Below are 21,872 nucleotides of genomic sequence, written 5' to 3'. Positions count from 1 at the left end.
AAGGCAAACCCAGTTTTCACCTCCAGGTTTTCGTGGAAAGCCTAGAGAGAAAAATTATCCTAACTGGTATTAGTTAAAAAATTGTAGTTTGCCCCATTGTTAATGAGTATTTATAGTCAAAACAAATTATTTAATGAATTATGTGATTTTGTTTAAATAATGTAGTACATAATTACATATAAATAGTAATAGCTTTATCCGTCTTGTAATAAAATAAACTGTCTGAAAACGAAAGAAAATTACAATCGGCCCGAATAGTGAAAATGCAAAATAACCCGTGGCCCAACTCTATTCTTTCTGAATGCGGTTTCATAGCAACTAGTCTCGCTCGGAACTTTCATAGAACACCTGGCAAGCTTATTCAAAAGCCTCATTATTGTTCTTTCTTTCCCGTTACGACAAGAATTAATAAACAAACCTTCCCTCTAATACACGTGGCAGAAACCCAGAACCACCTCCGAGCTAACGTGTCAACCCCCTTCACCTTCACAAGCCTCACCATTACCATAGCTCCTTCATTACCAAACCAACTCGATTCTTTCAAAGTTTCAATCACATCACACAAAACAAACAAACAAACAAACAATGCATCGCTTCAAACCCTGCCTCCGGTTCGCCAAATCCACTGCGTACCGTTACTACTCATCAAACCGTTCCTTCTCTCCTCACAAGCTTGAAACCGCTGGGCCCATTGCCTCGAAGCTGGATTCACGGTCCGTGGTCCGGTTCCGAGGCCCAGACACTGTAAAGTTCCTGCAAGGCTTATTGACCAACGATGTACGGAAATTCAGTGAACCCATGGGTGAGAATGAGAGAACCTCCACGTTGCCCACACCGAATTTGCCAACTGTCTCTGTTCCGCCTATGTACGCCGCGCTCTTGACCCCTCAGGGAAAGTTCCTCTACGACCTCTTCCTTTACAAGCCGCCTAAGCTCGACAAGTCCAGTTCCGGACCTGGGTCTGACCCGGACCAATCGTTTGAACTGTTCGCGGATGTGGATGCTACTGTTTTGGATGAGCTCTTGGAGACCTTCAAAAAGTGAGTTTGGGTTTTTTTCTGAACTGGGTTTTGGTTTACTGGTTTATTAAATGCTGTTTTTTTTTTTGGGGGGGGGGGGGGGGGAATTTTAATGAAGTAAGCTTTGTGAATTTTTATCTGTTTTGGCTTAAACATATGTTTAGTTGAGAATTTGTTCCGTGAAGACAACAATGTTAATGTTGTATTCAACTTGTTGGCTTGTGTGTGTGGATTTTTTTTTGCTGGATTTGTTATTGGTTTGCACAATTCGGTTTTGAACTAAACTTATTTGGATTTTTTTGGAAAAATTTAGTTGGTGACAAATTGACAATACGGTTTCTTCTGTCGGTAATTAAGTATAACAAGTTGTATACCAGTATAATCTGATTTTGGTAGTGCACCATTTATGTTAACTTTGCAATGGAATAGTCACTATATGTAAATTATGAAGCATGTCATGTCCCAACATGCACTAGTTCATCTGGATTCTCCTCTGTTGAAATATGTGAAGTTATTGTTTAGCTGTGGAAAATAACAAGCTGAGATGAGAATTGAGATTGTAAAGTTAAGTTTTTGGGGAATCATTGCATTCAAATATTTTTTCTTGGCCTATGGTTTTATTTTCTTTTAGCTTCTTAGTTGGAGTATAATACATTTAATGCAGAAACATCAAAGTTGCATTCTTGATAAATTAACAAACAATTCTCCCAAAAGCTTAAGTTATCAGGAAATGCATGAATTTAATCATTTAACAATTATTCTGACACATCCTGTTATGATAAAAATTAACAAAAACAACTTTTTCAAGCCGAATGATTGCCAACTTGTTGTGGAGTATAATGTATTGTGACATATTATATTTAATTTCACAATGTTTATACCCCAAACCAATTGTTTTTGTTATTAGGAAATAATGAATTTAATCGAAGTTTCCTTGAAGATGCATGATCATTCATGAACCAAGACTTCTTTTTCTTTCTTTTGCAGTTCCTGTCTTAAATATGCATGCTTGTGACTGGCTGCAACTGCAAGAAGTAATCAGTTCCATCTTTGTGTGTGATGCTATACCTCTTTAATCTAAGCTTGTGAAGAATATGATCTGAACCATTACCAAGGCTAGCCTTAGTGCATATGATTTGAACCATTTGTTTTACCTCTTCATGTTCTTCTATTCACATTGTATGAACCTTTCTTGGAATTGCCAAGCCTGCAATATTCTTTCAAGGGAGCAGATGTGTACTTTCTGTATGGCAATATTAGCTTTTAAATTTAGGTAACTTCCATTTATTTATTTTAAATTTTATGGCGGCAGATATCGAGTAAGGTCTAAGGTTGAGATTGAGAATGTGGCAAAAGACTTCTCTTGCTGGCAGCGGTATCGTGGGAACCTTCCTGAAAAGTCCTCATCTACAGAAGAACCAGAGGCTGCCAGTGTTGGCTGGGGGGCTGGTGTTGATCATCCAGGCGAGTCAGCTTCACGTGGAAATAATCTTGGATGGCAATGGTTTAATGATCCCAGATTGGATTCTCTAGGTTTCAGGGGGATCTTTCCATCAGACATAATACGTGTGTTTTATAAGCTCATGCTAGATCTGTATAAGTTTACTCCATCACAATGTTTTTAGAGGCTCATGGTTACATTATGGATAATTGAGAGATCCACTCAAGCTGCAAATGATTTTTCCTTTTGTGCCTGTTGCAGCACCTTTAATTGAAGCTGACAAAGAAACAGATGAACAGAATTACCTGCTCTGGAGATTACAGAAGGGGGTTGCAGAAGGCTCAACTGAGATTCCAAAAGGTATACTTTTAGTTCCTCCTTGATTGTATGCTTGAACTTTTTGCCATATATTTTTCTGAATGTGATGCAAGGAGTACCAAAACAATTTTATTTAATTTTAGAAATTAATTGTTTTTTACTATTGGTACATTGGATTTTATTTTAGGTCTTCTTAACTAATTAGATTATTAGTATTTTATTTAATTTCATAGAGTATATTTTCATGATTCAATAATTGAGCTTTGGCCCAAGTCAATGAAGATTAGAATTTAGTCTCAGTAGTCTATATAAGCAAGCAACTGTATTTCGATGGAGACAAGTTTGCTTGAGTAATAAGATTTTATTGGAATTTTTCCCATTCCGTGATGCTGATTCCAGACAACCTTAAGTGCTAATTTGTAGGTTTTTTATCCTGCTTGGTGTTGACTCCAAGCAATCCTAGGTGCTAAGTCCTAGGTTTACTTTTATTTTTCTATTCTTGCTCAATCCCCTTTAAGAATTTTTGTAGCATTAGTTTTGGTGTCAGAGCTCATTGTTGTTCTACATTAGATTGTATTCTAGATTGAGGTTTTCAATCTAACTGATTGTAATATTCTTGTTTTACCGCCCAACACCCCCTCCCCTCCAAATTTGTTGTGGCAAAGAATTTGTCTGCGTTTTGTAACTTGTGAGTTGTGACCTTATTATTCCCCGTGTTTTTCTCCTTTCATTTATGATGATAATTTATCTTCATGTATAAAATGTATGTTGACATGTTATTATGAGGTAATTTTTGTAGTTTTAAAAAAAGAAAATTCATGGAATTGTTTTTATCATGTTTAGGTGAGGCAATGCCTCTTGAATACAATCTTGCTGGTCTGAATGCAATAAGCTTTGACAAAGGGTGCTACGTGGGCCAAGAGCTTGTAGCTCGTACACATCATCGAGGTGTCATTCGCAAGCGCTTGCTTCCATTAACGTTTCTTAATGATAGTGGAGAAGGTAATCTTCCCTTACTCTGAATTTCTCCCCTCTTCCCTTTCCTTTTGTCTTGGCATATCCGAAGCATTTTCATTTCTGCTTCTCAGAAGTGGAGCAAGAGGTTGCTCCTGGCTCAGAAGTGATAGATACTGCCTCCCACAAGAAGGCTGGTACTGTGAGGACTGCACTTGGGTGTCGTGGGCTTGGTCTTTTGCGGTTGGAGGAAGCCTTCAAAGGATCAGGGGCATTGACCATACAAGGACAGGAGAATCTGAAGGTTGAGGCTATTAGACCAGATTGGTGGCCTGCTGAATGGTTTCAAGAGTATCAACAACATAGTGCAGTTGCTTAGCTTGCTTGTTCAGAGAAAAAGCATAGCACTTCTGGTCTTGATCAATGCTAATGTCTTGTCATGGCGATTTTGCTGGTAGTGAATGTACTTCTAACGGTTAAAAATTTATACTACTTTACATTTTTCTTTTTATGAGAAATAAAATGAGGCCGTTTTTTTCTTCTTTTATTACAAAGAAGAAAACTGTTGTAGTAATGCTGATTTAAACATCATATACTATATATAAACATCATATACTATATATAAAAGCAAAAGCATTTTCCTGCAATTAAGGCTGTGTTGCCACGTTAGCAAAAAAGTCCCCTAAAAAATCTGCCATGTTCACACTTTTGAAGGCCAAAAAAGCCCAATCATTACATTGTTTGAAGCCCAATCAGTGAAAAAAAAAAATCAAATAACAGTTTGAAATTGAGAGAGACCGAGTAACAGTCTATGATGCACGGACACGACACGGACACGGACACTCCGATACGGCAATTTTTGAAAAATAAGGACACGACACGGTATGGACACGGCAATTAAATAATTAATTAAAATTTATATTTAGGCATTTTTTTAAATATTTTTAGACATAAAATACATTTATGTCTAAAAATTAAATTATGTAACAACTACAAATAAGCAAATTAATACCCAAAGTAATACAATAATATACATAAAGTGTTTAGAGTACAAACCAAACTACAAAAGTTTAAATAAGCTACATTCAAGTATTCAACATCAAAGATCAAACTACAAACATTAAAGGAAACCAAACTTTAAACTGTCAAGATTACCTTAGAACAAGAAGTTCAATATCAAACTAAAAACATAAAAGGATAACTAAAAACATAAAAGGATCACAGAACAACAACATCATCATCGTCATCAATATAGTCATCATTCTCAACAAGACTTATCTCCATCTCTGGCTCATCTAGTGTGAGATAAGCAATCTCAAGCAACCCAGGTCCTCCAAATGGCTCATTCCAAGTATCTCCACTAATGTCCCACTTCTTAGAGTTTCCTTTAGTGTACTCTTCTCTCCTCCTTGAAAGAAGCCGAAGATTAGAATGAACAAATACTAAATCTTCAGCACGTTTAGGAGTAATTCTATTCCTCCTCATACAATGGATGAAGCCATATGTACTCCAATTCCTCTCAGCACATGATGATGAGCAAGGCTGTCCAAGAAGCTTTAGAGCTAAAGTTTGAAGCATTGGCAACCTGGACCCATAATTTAACCACCAAAGTATTGGATCCAAGACCCACCTATCATCCATGTTATCATCATCATAAGCTCTAATTCCTGAAAACAAACCAAACTCCATAGTGACATTCTTCCTATCATCAATATCAGGAAAGAATCTTTTGAGGCACTTGTTTCTCTCCGTAGAAAGTTCAGCATCCTTGTGTGGCGCAACACGGCCTCTGCCTTCCTCAATCCATTGATTAGTATAATACCTAGTTAAAAGCAAATTAGAAATGCCTAAAGAATATTTAAAAAAAGAAAGAAAGATTGAAGAGATAGAAAAATTACTTCGGATTCAAGGAATGGGCTAAGCAATGAAGTGGTGTGCAATTTTTAGTCCACCGTTCAATAAGTATAGCATGTACCACATCATAGAATGGAGACTCCTCATATTCTTCCTTGCCTTCTTGCTTGTATATTTCTTTCTTCACATTTTCTATCATGGAATCCCACATTTCATACACCTTATGGAGAATGGGTGCATCCGTGTCAGCCACTCGAAGCATCTCATAAATAGGTCCTGTGAATCTCAGAATATATGCAACCTTGTCCCACCACAAATCATTCAAAACATAATCCCTCACAGTTTGAGCTTTTCCTACATCATCTTCTCTATATGACATCCATTCCTCACTAATGACCATACTTCGAAGATGCTGCTTTACTTGAAACAATCTTTTAAGCATGATGATTATTGAAGCAAATCGTGTTTCAGCAACAGCAAGTAACTTCAAAGGGGAAAATGAATTAAAAATTGCTAATCTCATAGAATGATTTGTGATAAAAATACGAATGAAAGTTGCCTCATCTGAAACTTGTGCAATCCAATTACATTCATTATATGCAACCTCATTCTGCAAAGAATTCTTAGGTGCACATATATTCTTCAAGGCCAAATTGAGGGTATGCACAACACAAGGTGACCAAAATATATGAGGATATTCAGCTTCAACAAGAGATCCTGCAGCTTTCATAACAGATGCATTATCAGTAATAATTTGAACAACATTAGTATGCCCAACCTCACCAATGACCTTTAGAAACAAATCAGAAATGAAGTGCTTGTCTTTGTACTCTTTGGTACCATCAATGGATTTGATAAAAAGTGGCCCTTTCTCTGATGTAGCCATAAAATTGATAAGTGGCCTCTTTTGTGGATCTGTCCACCCATCACTTACTATGCTTAAACCCCTTTCTTTCCAAGTGTCTTTAATTGACTTCAACAACTTCTCAATATGTACCTTCTCTTTATGCAACAAAGTTGTTCTCAATTTATTGTAACCCGGAGGAATATAGCCCGTCAAATTATTATTACATGCAAATTTGATCATCTCAATCCAATAAGGGTTCTTAGCAAAGTGAAAGGGTAAACCAGCAGAATAAAATGTCCTAGCAATAAGAGAATCTAATTGCTCTCGACATTGATTGTTAAAACACATCTCCAAAGTAGGATTCCCAACCCTTTTTTTTTCTGAGAAAAAGGATGACTTGTAGCTGTACTACTGAGATTAGGACCCAAATGAGGACTACTAGGAGAATCAGACAGTAAAGACACTAGCTTAGGCTTCTTCAATCTACGCGTAGATTCCTCATACGCATCTTCTAATTTTTGCATTTCATTTAGATACTCATCTCCAACCTTTCCACATGGTTGTATTCCACAATTAGACAATTTTAACAAATGTGCCTTCACCCTTGAATAAGACCCCTTAAAAGTTTTTTCACAATAGTCACATTTGAAAGTAACATTCCCACCACCAGCAGCAGCTTTTTCTAACTTAGTAACATATTTCCATAAAGGAGCAACTGCCTCAGTTGATTTTTCACTTTCAATATTCATTTTAGTAAATCACCTACAATATTTAAGTAATTCAACTTTAATAAATAAATTAAACTTATGACAGTAACGTAACATAATCACAATATGGCAAATAAATATTACAGTCACAATATCACAGTAACATTTATTTTATGTAGTTTATGGAAAGCTACAAATAAATATCACACACGGTCAGCTGCAAATAAATGCTAACAGCCAGCTGCCAATAAATAGTACATAAATGCTAACAGGTCAGCTGCAAATAAATATCACACACGGTCATTGTGTGACCGTGAGACTGTGAGAGTGGGTTTAAAAAAAAAAAAAAAACAAAAACAAAAACAAAAACAAAAACGTGATAAGTTAAGTTAAATAAACTACCATCTCATATTCTCATTCACCCAACCAGCCAAACAACTCAAATATCTGAAAGAGCACAACAAAAAAAAAGAAAAGAAAAAAAGAGAGAAGCGTCGGACCTGGAGCTCGCCGAGAGAGAGAGAGATCGGAAGGGACAGGCGGACAGGGACGGCGTCGACGTATGGAGCTCGCCGATCGGCCCGATTTAGCTCCGGCGAGAGACAGGTCAGCGGCGGAGATCAGAGGAAGGGTCGGTGGTTCTTAATTGAGAAGTGAGAGGCTGAGAGCTTGTGGGTTTCGGGGCAAATGACTGAATGAAGATGTGGGTTTCAACATTTTGTTTTAGGTATATCATGAGATCAACGGTGGGGGTAAGTCCATATGTCAAAAATCTGTGATTTTCCTTCTTTTTTTTTTTTTTTTTCACTGCTGGCGTGTCGGACTGTCGGAGCCGCGTCGGCGCCGTGTCGGAGCCGCGTCGGCGCCGTGTCGGAGCCGCGTCGGCGCCGTGTCGGAGCCGCGTCGGCGCCGTGTCGGCTCCGTGTCGGAAAAACGAAAAAAAAAAAGAGGACACTTCTCGGACACCGGAGTCCGGCGAATCGCGGCGGTTCCGGTGTCCGACACGTGTCGGACACTGACACGTCGCCAAAAACGGCGTGTCGGTGCAACCCAGGTAACAGTCCGTCCGAAGAAAGAGAAGAACAGTAGAGAGAGAGTTGGTTAGATACAGAGTGCAGAGAGATTGATTGATTGATTGGAATTTTTTTTTGGAAGGGGAGAATAACCGTTAGACTGTTTAGTTAATGCACCATGGATTAAGAGAGAGGTGTCACCACAAGTTTTGCCATCACCGTAAGCCGCTACCCACTATTAGACAACTGGAATTGCTACTAGTAAAGTTCTGTTTTAAATTTAAAATTATAGGGTTTTTGGTTTTTATTTAGAGAATTAATTGGGGGTTAATTACGATTTAGATTAGTATTTTGGGTAAGATTTGGTTTTGATTAAGGGATTTGGTTAGAAGAAGTTTTGTTTTTAGGGTATTCAGCTTGGCTCAATGTTTTGGGTATTTAGAATTGATTTTGAATATTTAGGTTGCTTTGATTTTGAGTTCACGTAAAATGAAGATCTACTTTGTTACTCAAAGCGCAAACCTTTGAGTAATCAAAACTATACCTAAGTTTTATTTTAAATTTTAAAGTTTTTGCGTTTGTTGTTTTTGAATGGTCCCTTTTTTAAAGCCATTGGAACTATGCAGGTTAATCTTGAACTACTGTGAGTATTGTTAAGAATGTACTTTTAATTTGAAATTGAAATTGAAAAGAGAGAAATAAATTAAAGAAGAAGACAACTATTTGAAGTGGTAATTCTGGATCTAACTCTATCCAAGTTGCATTGGCAAGTATATATGTTGTATAGATATAGTTGTATTCCTAACTTATTGTAGAGAAACTTAGTCCAGTATATATTTACTATAATTGATTGCACCAGTTATTTAACAGCTCTCCATGGTGATTGTTAGGAAACATTATCTAGAACATTAGGTGAATTGCTCTATTTCTAAAATTCTTCTCCTACTGCTTTCTTTCTCTGCCACATATCTCTGCTTTGTTCATTATATGCGTGTACATTTTAAAAGTGAAAGGCTACACCAGTTTTGGGAATCTTAATACACCGTTAGGATTGATGTAAAATAAAGCAAAAGGGCTACAGATGCGGAAGATGCAAGAAAATTATTATTTAATATTATTTATGTTTGCAAATCAATTGTATTTTTATGTTTTAGGTCCTAGTAGTTTATTAGGCTATTAGTATTTTAATTTGGAAGCAAGGTTATTTTTGTAATAAGGCAATTAGGGTTTCCTAACCAATTAGAACTAGGGTTTAGCAATCCTTTATAAGCAACCTATTGTACTCTTTGAGGAGGTAGTTGATATTTTGATGAATGAAAAAGAATGGCCGTTTGGTCTTTCTTTGGTTTGATGCTGACTCCAAGTCTATTCTAGATGCTGACTCCTAGTGGTTTTTCCGCTTGGTGCTGACTCCAAGTAAGGCTTAGGTGCTGACTCCTAGGTCATATCTCTTTTATTTCATTGTTGTTTCAATTTTGTTCTGGTTGTCTTGCATCAATTTTGGTATCAGAGCAAACTTCAATTTGTTTGAACCATCATTGCAGTTAATCCAAAAAAAAAAAAAAAAAAGCTTTCACCATATATTTTCCACCAAAGCCCTTTGACCCAACAACCAACAAACCCCATCTATCAATCTTGGCCACCATTGAAGCACCACACTAGCTGCCAGAAAAGCTAGCCACCACAAAAAAAAAAAAAAAAAAAAAAAAGTGAAGAAGACAAGACCCACGCTGAGACCCATCGGCAACCTCGAACTGCTGTTGCTGAGATTGCCTAACCACCGCCGTGGCCGAGATCCACGCTGAGGCCCATCGTCCACCTCGACCCACCGTCGCCGAGATCGACGAGCTACAGCCTTTGGGATTGCTGAGCCACTGCCGCCGCCAAACCCGAGACAGACTGCCACTGGTCCTCCACGACTCGAGCCACCGCTGTCCTCCCCACCTTCACGCCGCCACCAGCCGTCGATCCTTAGCGCCAGTCGAAGTCCATCGCAACGACCTCCTTTTTCCTTTCTTTTCTTTTGAGCTTTGTTAGTTGAGTTTAGTTTTGAGTTCATTTTGTCTCTTTAGTGTATCGTGTTTGACACTTTGACTCTTTTTTTGCTTTTTTTTTTTTCCTATAAAAAAAAATCAAAAGGAAAAGAAAGAAAGTAGTGCTTGCTGTGGCAGCCCATTACATTGGGCCTTGAGTTGTTCTTCACAGGTCCAATTTGTCCAAGTCAGAAGCCTATTCCAACGATCTGTCCAGAGAACATCATAGCAACCCAGGTTCTTGTTCCAACTTCCAACTATTTTAGAGAATCATGGTAATATCAGAAGCACCTTATTTTGATTGTTGTAAAACTAATCCACGGGATTTTGTCAACTGGATGAATGAGATGGAGCAATTCTTTGAGCAAGCAAATTAGGCAGATAACAAAAAGGTTAGGTATGCAAAGTTGAAGTTAAGAGGTGGAGCATAAAGGTTTTGGGAAAAGCTTGAATATTTCCGCTATCTAAACTATGAACCTGCCATTAGTGTGTGGGAAGATATGAAAGAAAAGCTTTGTGATGAGTATTTGTCACCATACTTTCAAGCTAAGTATCTACCCCAATCTCAGTGTGGTACTTTTCAAGTTGAAGCAAATACGATGAATTCTCATTCCATTTCATGTCCTCAGTGCACTTTTGATCAATCTACCAAGGAATTAAAGGAGTTATCTGAAAAGATCAGGAAAAATGTTCAAGACATGATTGCTCAGATGAAACAAATGAAGACTCAAACTGATTCAATAGGGAAACCAAGGATAATTGATCACAATGAAATTATTGCAGCCCCCATAGAAGACAACATTAATGATGATATCTTGGTCGTGGAGAATCCTCAAGCAACACCAAAGCCTAATGTTGACACAAACATACATGCCTCGACAAATGTTGCTTTCACATGTGTGCAAGAAAATGAATCTACTGAAGAGCAGCAAGGCGAAGAGATAGTTTCTATAGAGAATATTATGGTAGAGGGTGCACATGATGTGATATTGGAAGCTAATGAATCTGCTTTTGACCAGCCTTCCGTGGTGCATGAAGACAAACAGTTTGCTAAAGTGGAGAAAGTGGATAACATAGTGCTCCCACTGGTTCAAGATAAGATTATGTTGATTCCACACATTGATTTTGTTATTCCAGAAGAGTTTGACATGGTGGAATTCAAGGTTTTTCTTTTCTTTATGCTCCCTGAGGTGATTTCAGACTGGAAGCAAGTGTTACTTGTTAGCATCCTAATCCTTCAATGTTTTAGAACTCAAGGTCGAGTTTTCTCCAACTAGAGGAGAATGATGCGGAAGATGCAAGAAAATTATTATTTAATATTGTTTATGTTTGCAAGTCAATTGTATTTTTATGTTTTAGATCCTAGTAGTTTATTAGGCTATTAGTATTTTAATTTGAAAGCAAGATTATTTTTATAATAAGGCAATTAGGGTTTCCTAGTTCTAATAGTCAATTAGAACTAGGGTTTAGCAATCCTTTATAAGCAACCTATTGTACTCCTTGAGGAGATAGTTGATATTTTGATGAATGAAAAAAAAATAGCTGTTTGGTCTTTCTTTGGTCTGGTGCTGACTCCAGGTCTACTCTAGGTGTTGACTCCTAGTAGTTTTCCTGCTTAGTGCTGACTCCAAGCAAGGCCTAGGTCCTGACTCCTAGGTCATATCCCTTTTATTTCATTGTTGTTTCAATTTTGTTCTGGTTGTCCTGTATCAATTTTGGCATCAGAGCAAACTCCGATCTATTGGAACCATCATTGCAGTCAATCCAAAAAATATGACTTAGTTTGGGACATTTTGATGGATTTGTATAGGTTTAGGTATTTGTGTTAGATTCAATTTTGTTCTGGATTTTGGTCTTCTTGGTTGGTACTGTTATGGTTCTATGATGAGATTTGATAATTTGGGCAAAACTTAATTCTTAGATGATGGCCATATTGGAATTTTTGTATTGTGAACTGATACGTCAATATGGGAATTCTGTTGGAACTATGGCATCTTTCTATGATGTTAGACCTTACAATATGGCAGCCTTGAATTTTTTTTTTTTTTTTTAAATTTTCTGGGGTGTTGTTGCTCTTTTATCTTCTCCTTTTTTTTTTTCCTTCTATCTACTTATGGGATTTGATGATCTACATATGTAACTACATTTTCTGAACTTTATAGGCCTTGATGTTTAAATGAAAATGTGCTTAATAATCTCATATTGAATTCGTTATATATATTTTTATTTTATTTTATAGGCTGAGCGGGTAGCTATTCTTTGATGATAACTTGATATTATCCAACCAACTGATGTGAATGCTCTTAGGATGTATGTGTGCATGTATCTATATCTATCACACACACACATTGAATCCCTATGTTTACTTGAAATTAAAAGTTACTGTTTGGCTCATATATGCAACACTATTTATTCTAAATAAAGAAATGGATTACTTTACTTTAACTTGCTTGATTCAAGCAAAATTTAAAAATTGATCATCCTTATGTTTATAAAATTGTTTGAATAGTTTAGATTTATAAAGAATATGATTATTATACATAAAAAGGGAATTTTATGAGGCACCGTTGCATCATTGTTTTGCCCTATACATATGTTCTTCTGTTTTTGTTTTTTTTTGTTTTTTTTTCCAGTTGGTTGACGAGGAAGGGAATGAAATCTTGATTTTGATCCGAATTTGGTTTATTGTCTAGATGATGGCACTTACACTATGAAAAAAGTTTTGATTCAGAATACTGAACAATGGAGTTGGTGAGGGAGGTGAACTGTGTTTCCTAATTGTTCAATCATCCCAATCTGCTTCCACTTCTTGATCATGCTATAATTTCTATTAAGGTAATCAGTCAAAGTGGTTATTCCTATCTAATTTACAATTATTATTCATATATTTTTCTTAATATTAAACTTGACACTTACAGAATTGTTACATGACTATTGCTTTGGTTGGACTACTTTAGTATAAAATTGATGGTATACCATAGTTTTGGCTTTGACTTTGGTCACTGAACCACAAAAAGTTGAAACATTTCATTTAAACACAAGGAGATGTGGTAAACACATTGGCAGTTATTATTATTGGGGTTGCAATGTTGCGTACATTGAAGTTCAACTTATTTGAATTCTCATTTTTCCCTTAGCCAAGCAATTTTTCTTCCCTCAACTGTCGTACTTGTGGAAATTTTAAATTATTATTATTATTTATATAAAAAATAAAAAATTAGAAAAAGAATACATGAATTGTGCGATAACTTTGATATATGTTTGGGTCGTTTTCATAAAGGTATTTCAGTTAGAATTGGTTTTTGATATGGTTTTGGGTAATTTTTCAATCAACTTAAGAGTTTGTCTTTAGATCTGCATCACGCTTCTTGAATGACTATTCCAGACTAAGAGTTTCCAAATTTTTCACTCAACTTTCATCAAGAACAATTTTAGTTATACTAATCTCTCTCTTGGAGTCAATTGTAAATTTCATTTATCATTGATTTCTTTTTTCCTAGGTTTGTAGGTGGAAAGGGGTGAGTCTTTAATGCAATCCAAGTGTGAGAAGATAAGGTACAGCCAACCTATAGTTTTTTACTTTATTGAAATCTCTTTAAATTTGTGCTTCCAAAGTTTGTGGCGAAAATGTTCAAATTTGTTGAATCGAAGGGTTTTGATACAATGATTTGTTTTGATCTGTAATGTTTGCATATTTATGGAAAAATAATTTAATTACCTTTTCTAATTGTCAGGTTACGGAGAGGCATTAACATATTCATCTTGCTTAATGGGAAAGTGGTTGACCTCTTAAAGGGATCAAGCTATCCTTCTACTAGCTTAAGATTGTATCTTTTAGTTCTTTTCCCCAGATCTTAGTATGTAACAATTAATTCTCCTACATTTTTTCAAAATTTCCTCTCTATTTGATTTAGATACTTGGTGACAAGTGAAGCCATTTTTTTTTTCAAAGAAAAACATGTGTGATGGTTTGAACATCAGCAAACCCAAATTCTATATTTTAGAGTTTCGGTTCAAAAATACTATCAAAAAGTATTTAATTATCTAAAAACTTTTTAGAATTTGCTTTGTTTTGCAAAGCTTATATTGGGGGAAGGCATGACTACAGTCAACAAATGTGTCTGTACTACATAGTTACTATTTCAAATGCCATAATGATCCTCTGTGGTAATCCTTTAGAGCATCCACAATAAGAAATGCTCTCACATCCTATTTTACCATCTCAAAAAGCTACTTTATCAATTATACCATACCATTTTACAATACACCAAACATTCCAACTTTTATTTTCCATTTTACTTATTAAAATAATATATACTACCTAATAAAATATTATAATCTAATCTCTCTACCATAGCAACACAAAAAACTTCCATGGCAACAAAAATAATCCACCACTACAGAAACACAACAACACAAAAAATCAATGAAAAATCCACCATCACCACAGCGACAACACAAAAAATCAAATAAACCACCACTGCAACAACACAAAAAAAAAAAAAAATCAATGAAAAATCCACCACGACAAATCCACGGCAACAACACACCCACCACTGCAAATTCACATCAAAACCCACCAGAAATCAAACCCATTACCATCGCGAGGCATCGGAAATCAAACCCAAAACCCACCCGGCATTCACACACCATCGCGAGGCACACGATGCCGGTCTCACCATGCCACGACCATGCCGATCTCCAACCCAGCTCCGGTGGCATGCTTAAAAGAAGAAGACAGAGATGTGAGAGAGGGAGTGAGGATGAAGACAAAGATAGAATTAGAGGAAAGGAAAAAAAAAAGGAGAGAGAACTGAGTGTGCCGATCTCCACGCCGTGCCATGCCGACCTCCAACCCAGACAGAGAGATGTGAGAGAGGGAGTGAGGATGAGATAGAATTAGAGGAAAGAAAAAAAAAAGAAAAAAGAATGAGTGGCGAGAGAGAGAAAACAAATAATATTTTATTTATCCTAGTTGCTACAGTATCGTCATAAAAGTAAGACGGTACTGTAGCAGAATTGTAAAAACTTTTACAATTTTACAAGTTTAGCCGTTCCATTGCTGAGAGTTATTGGGCCTTAATTGTAAAATGAACTTAAATTTGGCATATAGCCTATCCGCTATTGATGCTCTTAATAAGATATTTAAAAGCCTAATGGAGAGTGACTACTCTTTAATAATTCAATCTATTTACTTATATTTTTCATCTTTCGCAGCAATTGCATACAAGTAAATTAGAGGAAGAATCTCACAATCCTGAGAAGAAGGCTTTATGGAAAATATAACCAATATTGCAAAATTTAGATGAATTGAAAAATTGTTGGGGTAAAACATTTTAGAGGCAGCATTGGTGCTTCATTGAAGTTTAAGTTGTTTTCCTCTTATTTCTAAGTAAGTTATGAGATATCTGTTAGGTGATGGCAAGTACACCAAGTTCAGGATTTTTATGTCAATCTTGTTGCACTGCAAAAGCTTGACATGATGCTCAAAGTAAGTGAAGTTTTATTTGCTTAAAGTCTTATTTTTATTATTATTTAAAGATGAACACTATTTTCTCTTAGGTATGGTAGCTCATGAAAGCGTAAATATCCTTTGATAAAAAATGTTGGATGGTTTTGAAGATATTACATTTTTATATACAAAATAGAAGAGCATTGTGAATAATTCCCTTCGTTCAAAATCATTTCAACTTTATGAAAGTAATAAAAATAGTGGTTGTACATTTCATATGTGCCTCTAAGTGGACTCTTTGAGAAGGGAAGTACACATATGAAGTGATTTAAAGAGACTAATTTTTAAACTTTTTAAGGGATATTGGAGGCTATATGTTTAAATATACTGTATTATTTAGCTTTGAATGCATGCAATGGAAGAATGAGAACTAAGTTTGTGTTGAATGTAAAGTTCATTAATACATAAAATGATCCCGTGCATTGCGCGGGTCAAAAGCTAGTTAATATAACAAATAGCACTGCAAGTGTAGAGAGGGGCAGTGGAAAAAATATTGCTGGTAGAAAACGTGAAGAAAATGAATGCAAAGTCAATACTTCCTTTTTGTCTATACCTTTTTCCAATCAGGTTTTCTCCTCATGATCCTGCGCATTATGTTCCATTTGATTTTACTAATTAGGAATGTATGAGGTTCTCTCAATTAGAGAATTGCGTTAAAGTAAAATTCTTTTGCTACATTATTATGTTATGATGGTTTGCTTTCCAAAACTTATCTATTAAAATTATTAAGAAAATTTGTTGTTAATGAAACTCTGTTATTCCCTTCAACAAAACAAAAACAGAGAAACTCTATTATCAAAATTTACAATAAATTCAATATAATATTCCACCACTATAACTTTCAAAAAAATTTCCCAGAATATCATCAGCATACTTCTAGTCAACAGATTAAAACAACCGAACACGCAGATGACAGATTTATTTAAATTACAAAATACGAAAACAGACTAAGAAAATAACCCTTCAATCCCCGCTTTCTGCCAAACAGAGAAATAGTGGCTTTAGAAGATAGTAAACATTGATGTTAAAGTCACTTGTTTTGATGTAACCTTTTTATTAAAATTGGAACACGAAGTACTTTCTTGCTCAACCTATTTTAGTATATACAGACATATAGGAACATCCTAATCAAGTGAGGGGTCATCTAACCTCCAACATAAGCTTTGTCTCCATCTTAGAAATTAAAGAATAAGTTTGTTTTATAATTCAACCAAACATGATAATAAACACAAAAGAAGAAGAGGGAAAATTTTAAGCAATTTGAAGTAGCATAATTTCATTGATGTGCCTTGTAATCAATTGGTACTTCTTGATGCGCCTATTAATTAGTTTGCACTTCTTGATGTTTCCAATAGACATGCCTACTTGCCTAGTGTTCAAATATCTCCTCCCTCCTGTTGTAACCATCGAGTTATCTCCAAAAAAAATAAAAGGTAGCCTTATTTCTTGATTAAGACCATGCACCTAAAGAAGTATCAAGAATTCTGGTCAACCACTACATACATAAAGAAAATTTTAATAAATCTTTACTATAAATCAAATCTTTTGAAGTTACATAGCAGGTTGAAGACTCGGCTGTTACTCACAGAATAAAGTAAATTGTACAGAAACAGTTTTGCAGTTAGCACCGCAGTTGCTGTCTAGTGGTTGCAAATGCATCTCTTCAATGTATCAGAAGCTATATTCAGAAATGGAATGAATGATCAGAGGTTCTTCCTATTCATCCTTGCAGTTGTTACTTTTCATAAAGCTAGGAATAACTTATTACAAGTAATCACAGGGGAATCTTCCTCACCTCCACTGATTTGTAGAAACATAAATCTTTTGACATCCCCAGCAAGCCTTAGTTTCCTTCAAAAGGGAGCACATATAACAATAAATAGGACCAGCTTCAACAGCAGTGTGCATATTAATGAGTCACCATCATTAGATCATCATCATCAGCAATTCCCAAGATATAGACACAAAAGCAGGCCATCAAGAACTGTTCCTAGAACTGCTTAGCTCCTGAATTATCTCCTCCATGTTTGGCCTGTTGGTGGGAAGCTCGTTGGTGCACATCAGTGCAATTTTTGCCAGCATAGTTGCCTCAGATTCAGAGAATTTCCCCTCCAGATTTTTGTCGATGAAATCTTGAAATTTACAAGATTCAGCTGCCGTTCGCATTGAGTTGGAGAGTAAAAGCTTCCCAGAAAGAACTTGGAATATGATTACTCCAAATGCAAATATGTCGCTTTTCTCTGTGAAACGACCAGTGGTAATGTACTCAGGAGCTAGGTATCCCATCGCAGCACTGGTTTTAAGAGCTGAGAAGACAATGTCATCTGCAAGAAGCTTAGGAAGGCCAGAATCCGAAATCAATGGGTTGAACTGTTGGTCAATGAGAATCTTCTCAACAGAGATGTTTTGGTGAATTATCGCAGGCTTGTTTTCTTCAGTGCTATGTAAGTACCCAATACCTGGTTAGAGCATAACCAATATCCAAGTAAGCAAACTGCGTATTTTAAGGTTTTCTAAACATGTATGGTTCATTTGATTTTCTTAAAGTAAACTTATAACTCAAGTTTCAAGGGCGAGAACAAAAAATGAATATGTGGACAGAAACCCTTACAAAAAAACAAAAAAACAAAAAAAAAAACTTATATAACACAACATTATTGCAAAAGACTCAAAGAAAATGAAACAAAATTAATTAATGTGATCAATAGAAGTTACTGACCTTTTGCAATGCCACTGATGACAGAAACCCTAGTGGGCCAGTCAAGAACTTGGTTGCTTCCATCTTCTAAATCAAGATATCGAGACAGGTTCCCATTTGGAGCAAAATCATATATGAGAAAACATTCACCCCTGCTACTTGAGCAACAGAAACCTCTCAGTCTAACAAGGTTTTCATGTCTCAGGGAGGTTAACAAATTCAACCCCTTCACAAACTCTGCTTCCTCAGACTTACAGCTGGTCACATTAATGCTCCTAATAGCTATAGGAGAACCATCTCTTAGAATTCCTTTGTACACAGCCGAGAATTTGCTCCTTCCCAATAAATTTGTCTCAGAAAAGTACTGGGTTGCAGACTCAACCTCTTCCACGTTGAACCTTAAGTAGTTTAAAAAATGCTGAGGAGATCCAATGCCGTTCCGACCATCAGCCAAAGGGTCCCATCCATTGGAGTATTCAAGACTAACAAGTGGAGAGAGATTTGTCCTATACAACTCCTTAGCCTGATCAGTGCTAAGTCGACCATCAGAAGAATCAGCTGTAGTCCCAATCTTTTGTTTCCGCCGGCGATACCGAATAATGGTCACAAATACAGCCCCCGTCAATGTGACCGTAACTGTTATAACCACTGCAACAACTGCAGCTAGTGGGAATCTTGTCGACTTTGAGCAATGGGTCTGATTGCAATGAGCATGGAAAATTGCAGACTCAGGGTTCTCCTTTGGGGCAGTATTATTTATGTTTGGTCCAGCAGGTTTAGATGGCTCAGCATTTACTACACCATTATCAAATACAGTGCAGTGTCGCAATGTAGAAAACCCAGATCCACATAAACCTTGATTGTTCGCACACTGGAACCGTTCTTTTAATCTCTTGAAAGCTTCAATTTCATTTATAAAAAATTATTCAATATAGATCAATGCATAACCACAATAACAAAAAAGAAAGTGTCAGGAGGAAAATTTTTGTGGAATAATCAAGGATGTAAGAAATAGACATACCAGAAGGGACAAACCCAGAGAGAGAATTGTTTTGGACATCTAGAAAATCCAACTCTGGAATACTGGCCAGTCCAGCTGGAATTCCACCAGAGAAGCCATTAAAGCTCAAATCAAGCCTTTCTAGCTTCTTCAAGTTCTCCAAGCTTGCAGGAATTGAACCATTCAGTCTATTATATTGCAAAGCAAGAACACTTAACTTTGTCAAGGACCCCATCTGTTTAGGAATATTGCCCGTCAGCTGGTTATGACATAGCTGTAAAACTACACAAACAAAGAAAAATTTCAAATTAAGCCGAGTTTCGAGGACAAAAGTCTGAAAAACTCTATATATTTCTAGTCCTTTTTTTTAATATCAACTTGGCATAACAACACTGACTTCCCAATCCATTGAAATATTCACATTCAGTTTCTGAGAAAATTTGGAAAAGAAAAGTAATGATAAAAGAAGTAAATTTCAATTACATAATTTACAAGGTAAGCAAAGACAACAAAAAAGATGCAGCTCAAACAAGGCTCTTTTCTTTCGTGCAATTGCCTCTATTCTTTTCTTTTTGATGGTATTGATAAAAAACAAATGTAAACTGAAGTGGTCCAGATGCAGATATTAACAAGTGAAGTTGAAACTTCTCCCTATTGTATTTAGCTATTTGGCTATGATTACCCCACTCGATCAAAGAAAAACAATTCAGAAGAATGATTGAAGACAATACATTCCCAAACCCAGGGAAAAAGAATAGTAAATCAATGAACTTAGTTCTCCATGAGGCCTTCGATCCAAAGATTACCATAAAAGCCACATAACAGACAACTATGCATATGAGAAATATCTTTACAATTTGGGACTGGGGCAAACAAACAACTCAGAATGCCACACCAATACCACATGTACCCCCACTTAAGGAAGTTCTATCCCAAACAGCTTAACTCCAGATTTTGAAATTTGATCCTTCTCTTCCTTCCCTCAATTTTCTCAGCAACAAATATCATTCAAATAAACCAGATATACACTTATACTAATTCAGAGAAATTAAACCTTCAAATGCAAGCAAAATTGAAGCTCCTCTCTCAATATTAAATTCGCTTATTTAGCAAACAACTACCCATATGCTCCTAAATTACAATCCCATATCACATAGATAAAATAGAGGGAAAATAACAACATGCAAAAAGGAAAGAATGGGAAATTCACTTCAGTTAGCCTCTGGCAAACTAACAGTAGCACAAAGGCAACAGAAAACCCATAAAACAAGACTAGGAAATGTATAAATCTGTGAGCAAAACTGAAACTTTTATATACATCCATAGAACCAAGCAAACACTAACCTTGAAGACTATCCATTTTCACTATCTCATTGGGTATATCACCAGATAGATTGTTCACGTTGAGATAGAGATCAGTCAGCTCAGTAAGATTGGAAATCTCTCTGGGAATCTCTCCGGACAAATTGTTGAAGTGCAGGTACAACCCTGTCAAGCATTTCAGCTCAGCCACAGCTCCTGAGACCTTGCCATAGAGACCCTTTCCCTGCAAAGAAATGTTGGCCACTTTGCGATGCTCGTTGCATGCTACGCCCATAAATGAACCACTACATGGATCACCCTCAGTCGTCCACGACTGCAACAACTTGTTCTCCGGGTCTAGCGAGGACTTCAACTCCATGAGAGCTTTCAGCTCAACATTTCCACGAACAGGTCGTGGAGCAGAAAATATGAGCAAAAGAAGCACAGAGATGAGAGAGTGAAGAAAACCCATTGTAGCTTTAGCCTCAAAGCTCTTACCTTTTCACTGGACCTATACTGAAAACCCCTTTTTTTTTTTTCTGGGTCTCACTCGCTCTCTACCGCAATTCTGATACTCTTTTTTCTTCCGAGAAAGTCTTTTGAGTGAGTGATGGTCTTTTTTCTCTTTCTACTTTAATTCTCTGCATAGAATCTTTTTGTAGTTTTGCTGCGAAGTAAAAGGAAGAAAGAGTACGTAACGTTTTTCAAAGAGAGAGTGGAATTTTATTACACCCGCTTTATGTGATTGGTCTACAGACAGGTTCACATTTGGATTTGGGATTAGACAACGTCAGCATGACAGCTGGCTGTAATTGCTGAGACTGTTGGACGCATTTTCAATTGTCAATATACCTTAGATTTAAAGTAAGGTTAATGGTGATGATGATGAATGTGGTGCACAAAGCATGCTACTTGATAATGGACTAGCTGTTTTGCTTTAAGTTTGATTGATTTTCGGTTAGTGCGGTGCTGCAGGAATGGGCTCCAAAGCCTCCAATATGACAATGTTTGAGACAAGTTTAATCACATGAGTTTGTAAACAGAGAGGGAGAGTGGATAGCAGTCACGATCCGTAGCAACAGATAATTAAAACCAGTCCCAATCGGATTTGGACGTAGCTTTGCGGTTGTATTCCAGTTCAAACTGGGAGCATTGATCAAGAGTCAAGACTCCA

At 36.4% G+C, this 21,872-nt stretch overlaps 3 protein-coding genes across 5 annotated transcripts; 1 reads left to right on the top strand and 2 right to left on the bottom strand.

Annotated features, from left to right (window-relative positions):
- The first annotated feature begins 344 nt into the window (after positions 1-344).
- LOC142611741 (putative transferase At4g12130, mitochondrial) lies at positions 345-4,379 on the top strand. 2 transcript variants are annotated; one of them, XM_075783860.1, is made up of 5 exons: positions 345-1,040; positions 2,332-2,585; positions 2,722-2,820; positions 3,622-3,780; positions 3,867-4,379. In XM_075783860.1, the coding sequence occupies exons 1-5, from the start codon at positions 586-588 to the stop codon at positions 4,109-4,111; spliced, it is 1,212 nt and encodes a 403-aa protein (XP_075639975.1). In that variant the 5' UTR covers positions 345-585; the 3' UTR covers positions 4,112-4,379. The 2 variants fall into 2 exon arrangements, with proteins under 2 accessions (XP_075639975.1, XP_075639976.1); XM_075783861.1 differs by having other exon boundaries at positions 352-1,040; positions 2,332-2,483.
- A 571-nt stretch (positions 4,380-4,950) lies between these two features.
- On the bottom strand, positions 4,951-7,182 carry LOC142612049 (putative transcriptional regulator tpeD). Its single transcript, XM_075784181.1, has 3 exons — positions 6,831-7,182; positions 5,685-6,747; positions 4,951-5,554 (listed from the first exon to the last, which is right to left on the bottom strand). The coding sequence occupies exons 1-3, from the start codon at positions 7,180-7,182 to the stop codon at positions 4,951-4,953; spliced, it is 2,019 nt and encodes a 672-aa protein (XP_075640296.1).
- Positions 7,183-16,818: 9,636 nt separating this feature from the next.
- On the bottom strand, positions 16,819-21,362 carry LOC142613718 (proline-rich receptor-like protein kinase PERK10). Of its 2 annotated transcripts, XR_012840307.1 has the most exons (5): positions 20,741-21,362; positions 19,418-19,678; positions 18,418-19,296; positions 17,285-18,157; positions 16,819-17,162 (listed from the first exon to the last, which is right to left on the bottom strand). XR_012840307.1 is itself a non-coding variant. In XM_075786187.1 (4 exons), exons 1-4 carry the CDS (start codon positions 21,168-21,170, stop codon positions 17,676-17,678), a joined length of 2,052 nt encoding a protein of 683 aa, XP_075642302.1. In that variant the 5' UTR covers positions 21,171-21,362; the 3' UTR covers positions 17,199-17,675. The 2 variants fall into 2 exon arrangements, 1 of the variants encoding a protein (XP_075642302.1); XM_075786187.1 differs by lacking the exon at positions 16,819-17,162 and having other exon boundaries at positions 17,199-18,157.
- Positions 21,363-21,872: the final 510 nt, after the last annotated feature.

Source organism: Castanea sativa, chromosome 10, assembly GCF_040712315.1.
Source record: "Castanea sativa cultivar Marrone di Chiusa Pesio chromosome 10, ASM4071231v1".
Taxonomy (NCBI): Eukaryota; Viridiplantae; Streptophyta; class Magnoliopsida; order Fagales; family Fagaceae; genus Castanea; species Castanea sativa.
Note: the sequence above shows the minus strand (reverse complement) of the source record. Positions and strands in the feature narration are given on the sequence as shown.

Coding starts and splice junctions, on each gene's coding strand:
- LOC142611741 (XM_075783860.1), top strand. CDS start 586: ATGCATCGCTTCAAACCCTGCCTCCGGTTCGCCAAATCCACTGCGTAC. Junction 2,586..2,721: donor CTTTCCATCAGACATAATAC/GTGTGTTTTATA, acceptor TGCCTGTTGCAG/CACCTTTAATTGAAGCTGAC. Junction 2,821..3,621: donor CTCAACTGAGATTCCAAAAG/GTATACTTTTAG, acceptor TATCATGTTTAG/GTGAGGCAATGCCTCTTGAA.
- LOC142612049 (XM_075784181.1), bottom strand. CDS start 7,182: ATGAATATTGAAAGTGAAAAATCAACTGAGGCAGTTGCTCCTTTATGG. Junction 6,748..6,830: donor TCTCAGTAGTACAGCTACAA/GTCATCCTTTTT, acceptor GAGAGCAATTAG/ATTCTCTTATTGCTAGGACA. Junction 5,555..5,684: donor CATGCTATACTTATTGAACG/GTGGACTAAAAA, acceptor GCTTTTAACTAG/GTATTATACTAATCAATGGA.
- LOC142613718 (XM_075786187.1), bottom strand. CDS start 21,170: ATGGGTTTTCTTCACTCTCTCATCTCTGTGCTTCTTTTGCTCATATTT. Junction 19,679..20,740: donor GAAAATGGATAGTCTTCAAG/GTTAGTGTTTGC, acceptor TTGTTTGTGTAG/TTTTACAGCTATGTCATAAC. Junction 19,297..19,417: donor CTCTGGGTTTGTCCCTTCTG/GTATGTCTATTT, acceptor ATGAAATTGAAG/CTTTCAAGAGATTAAAAGAA.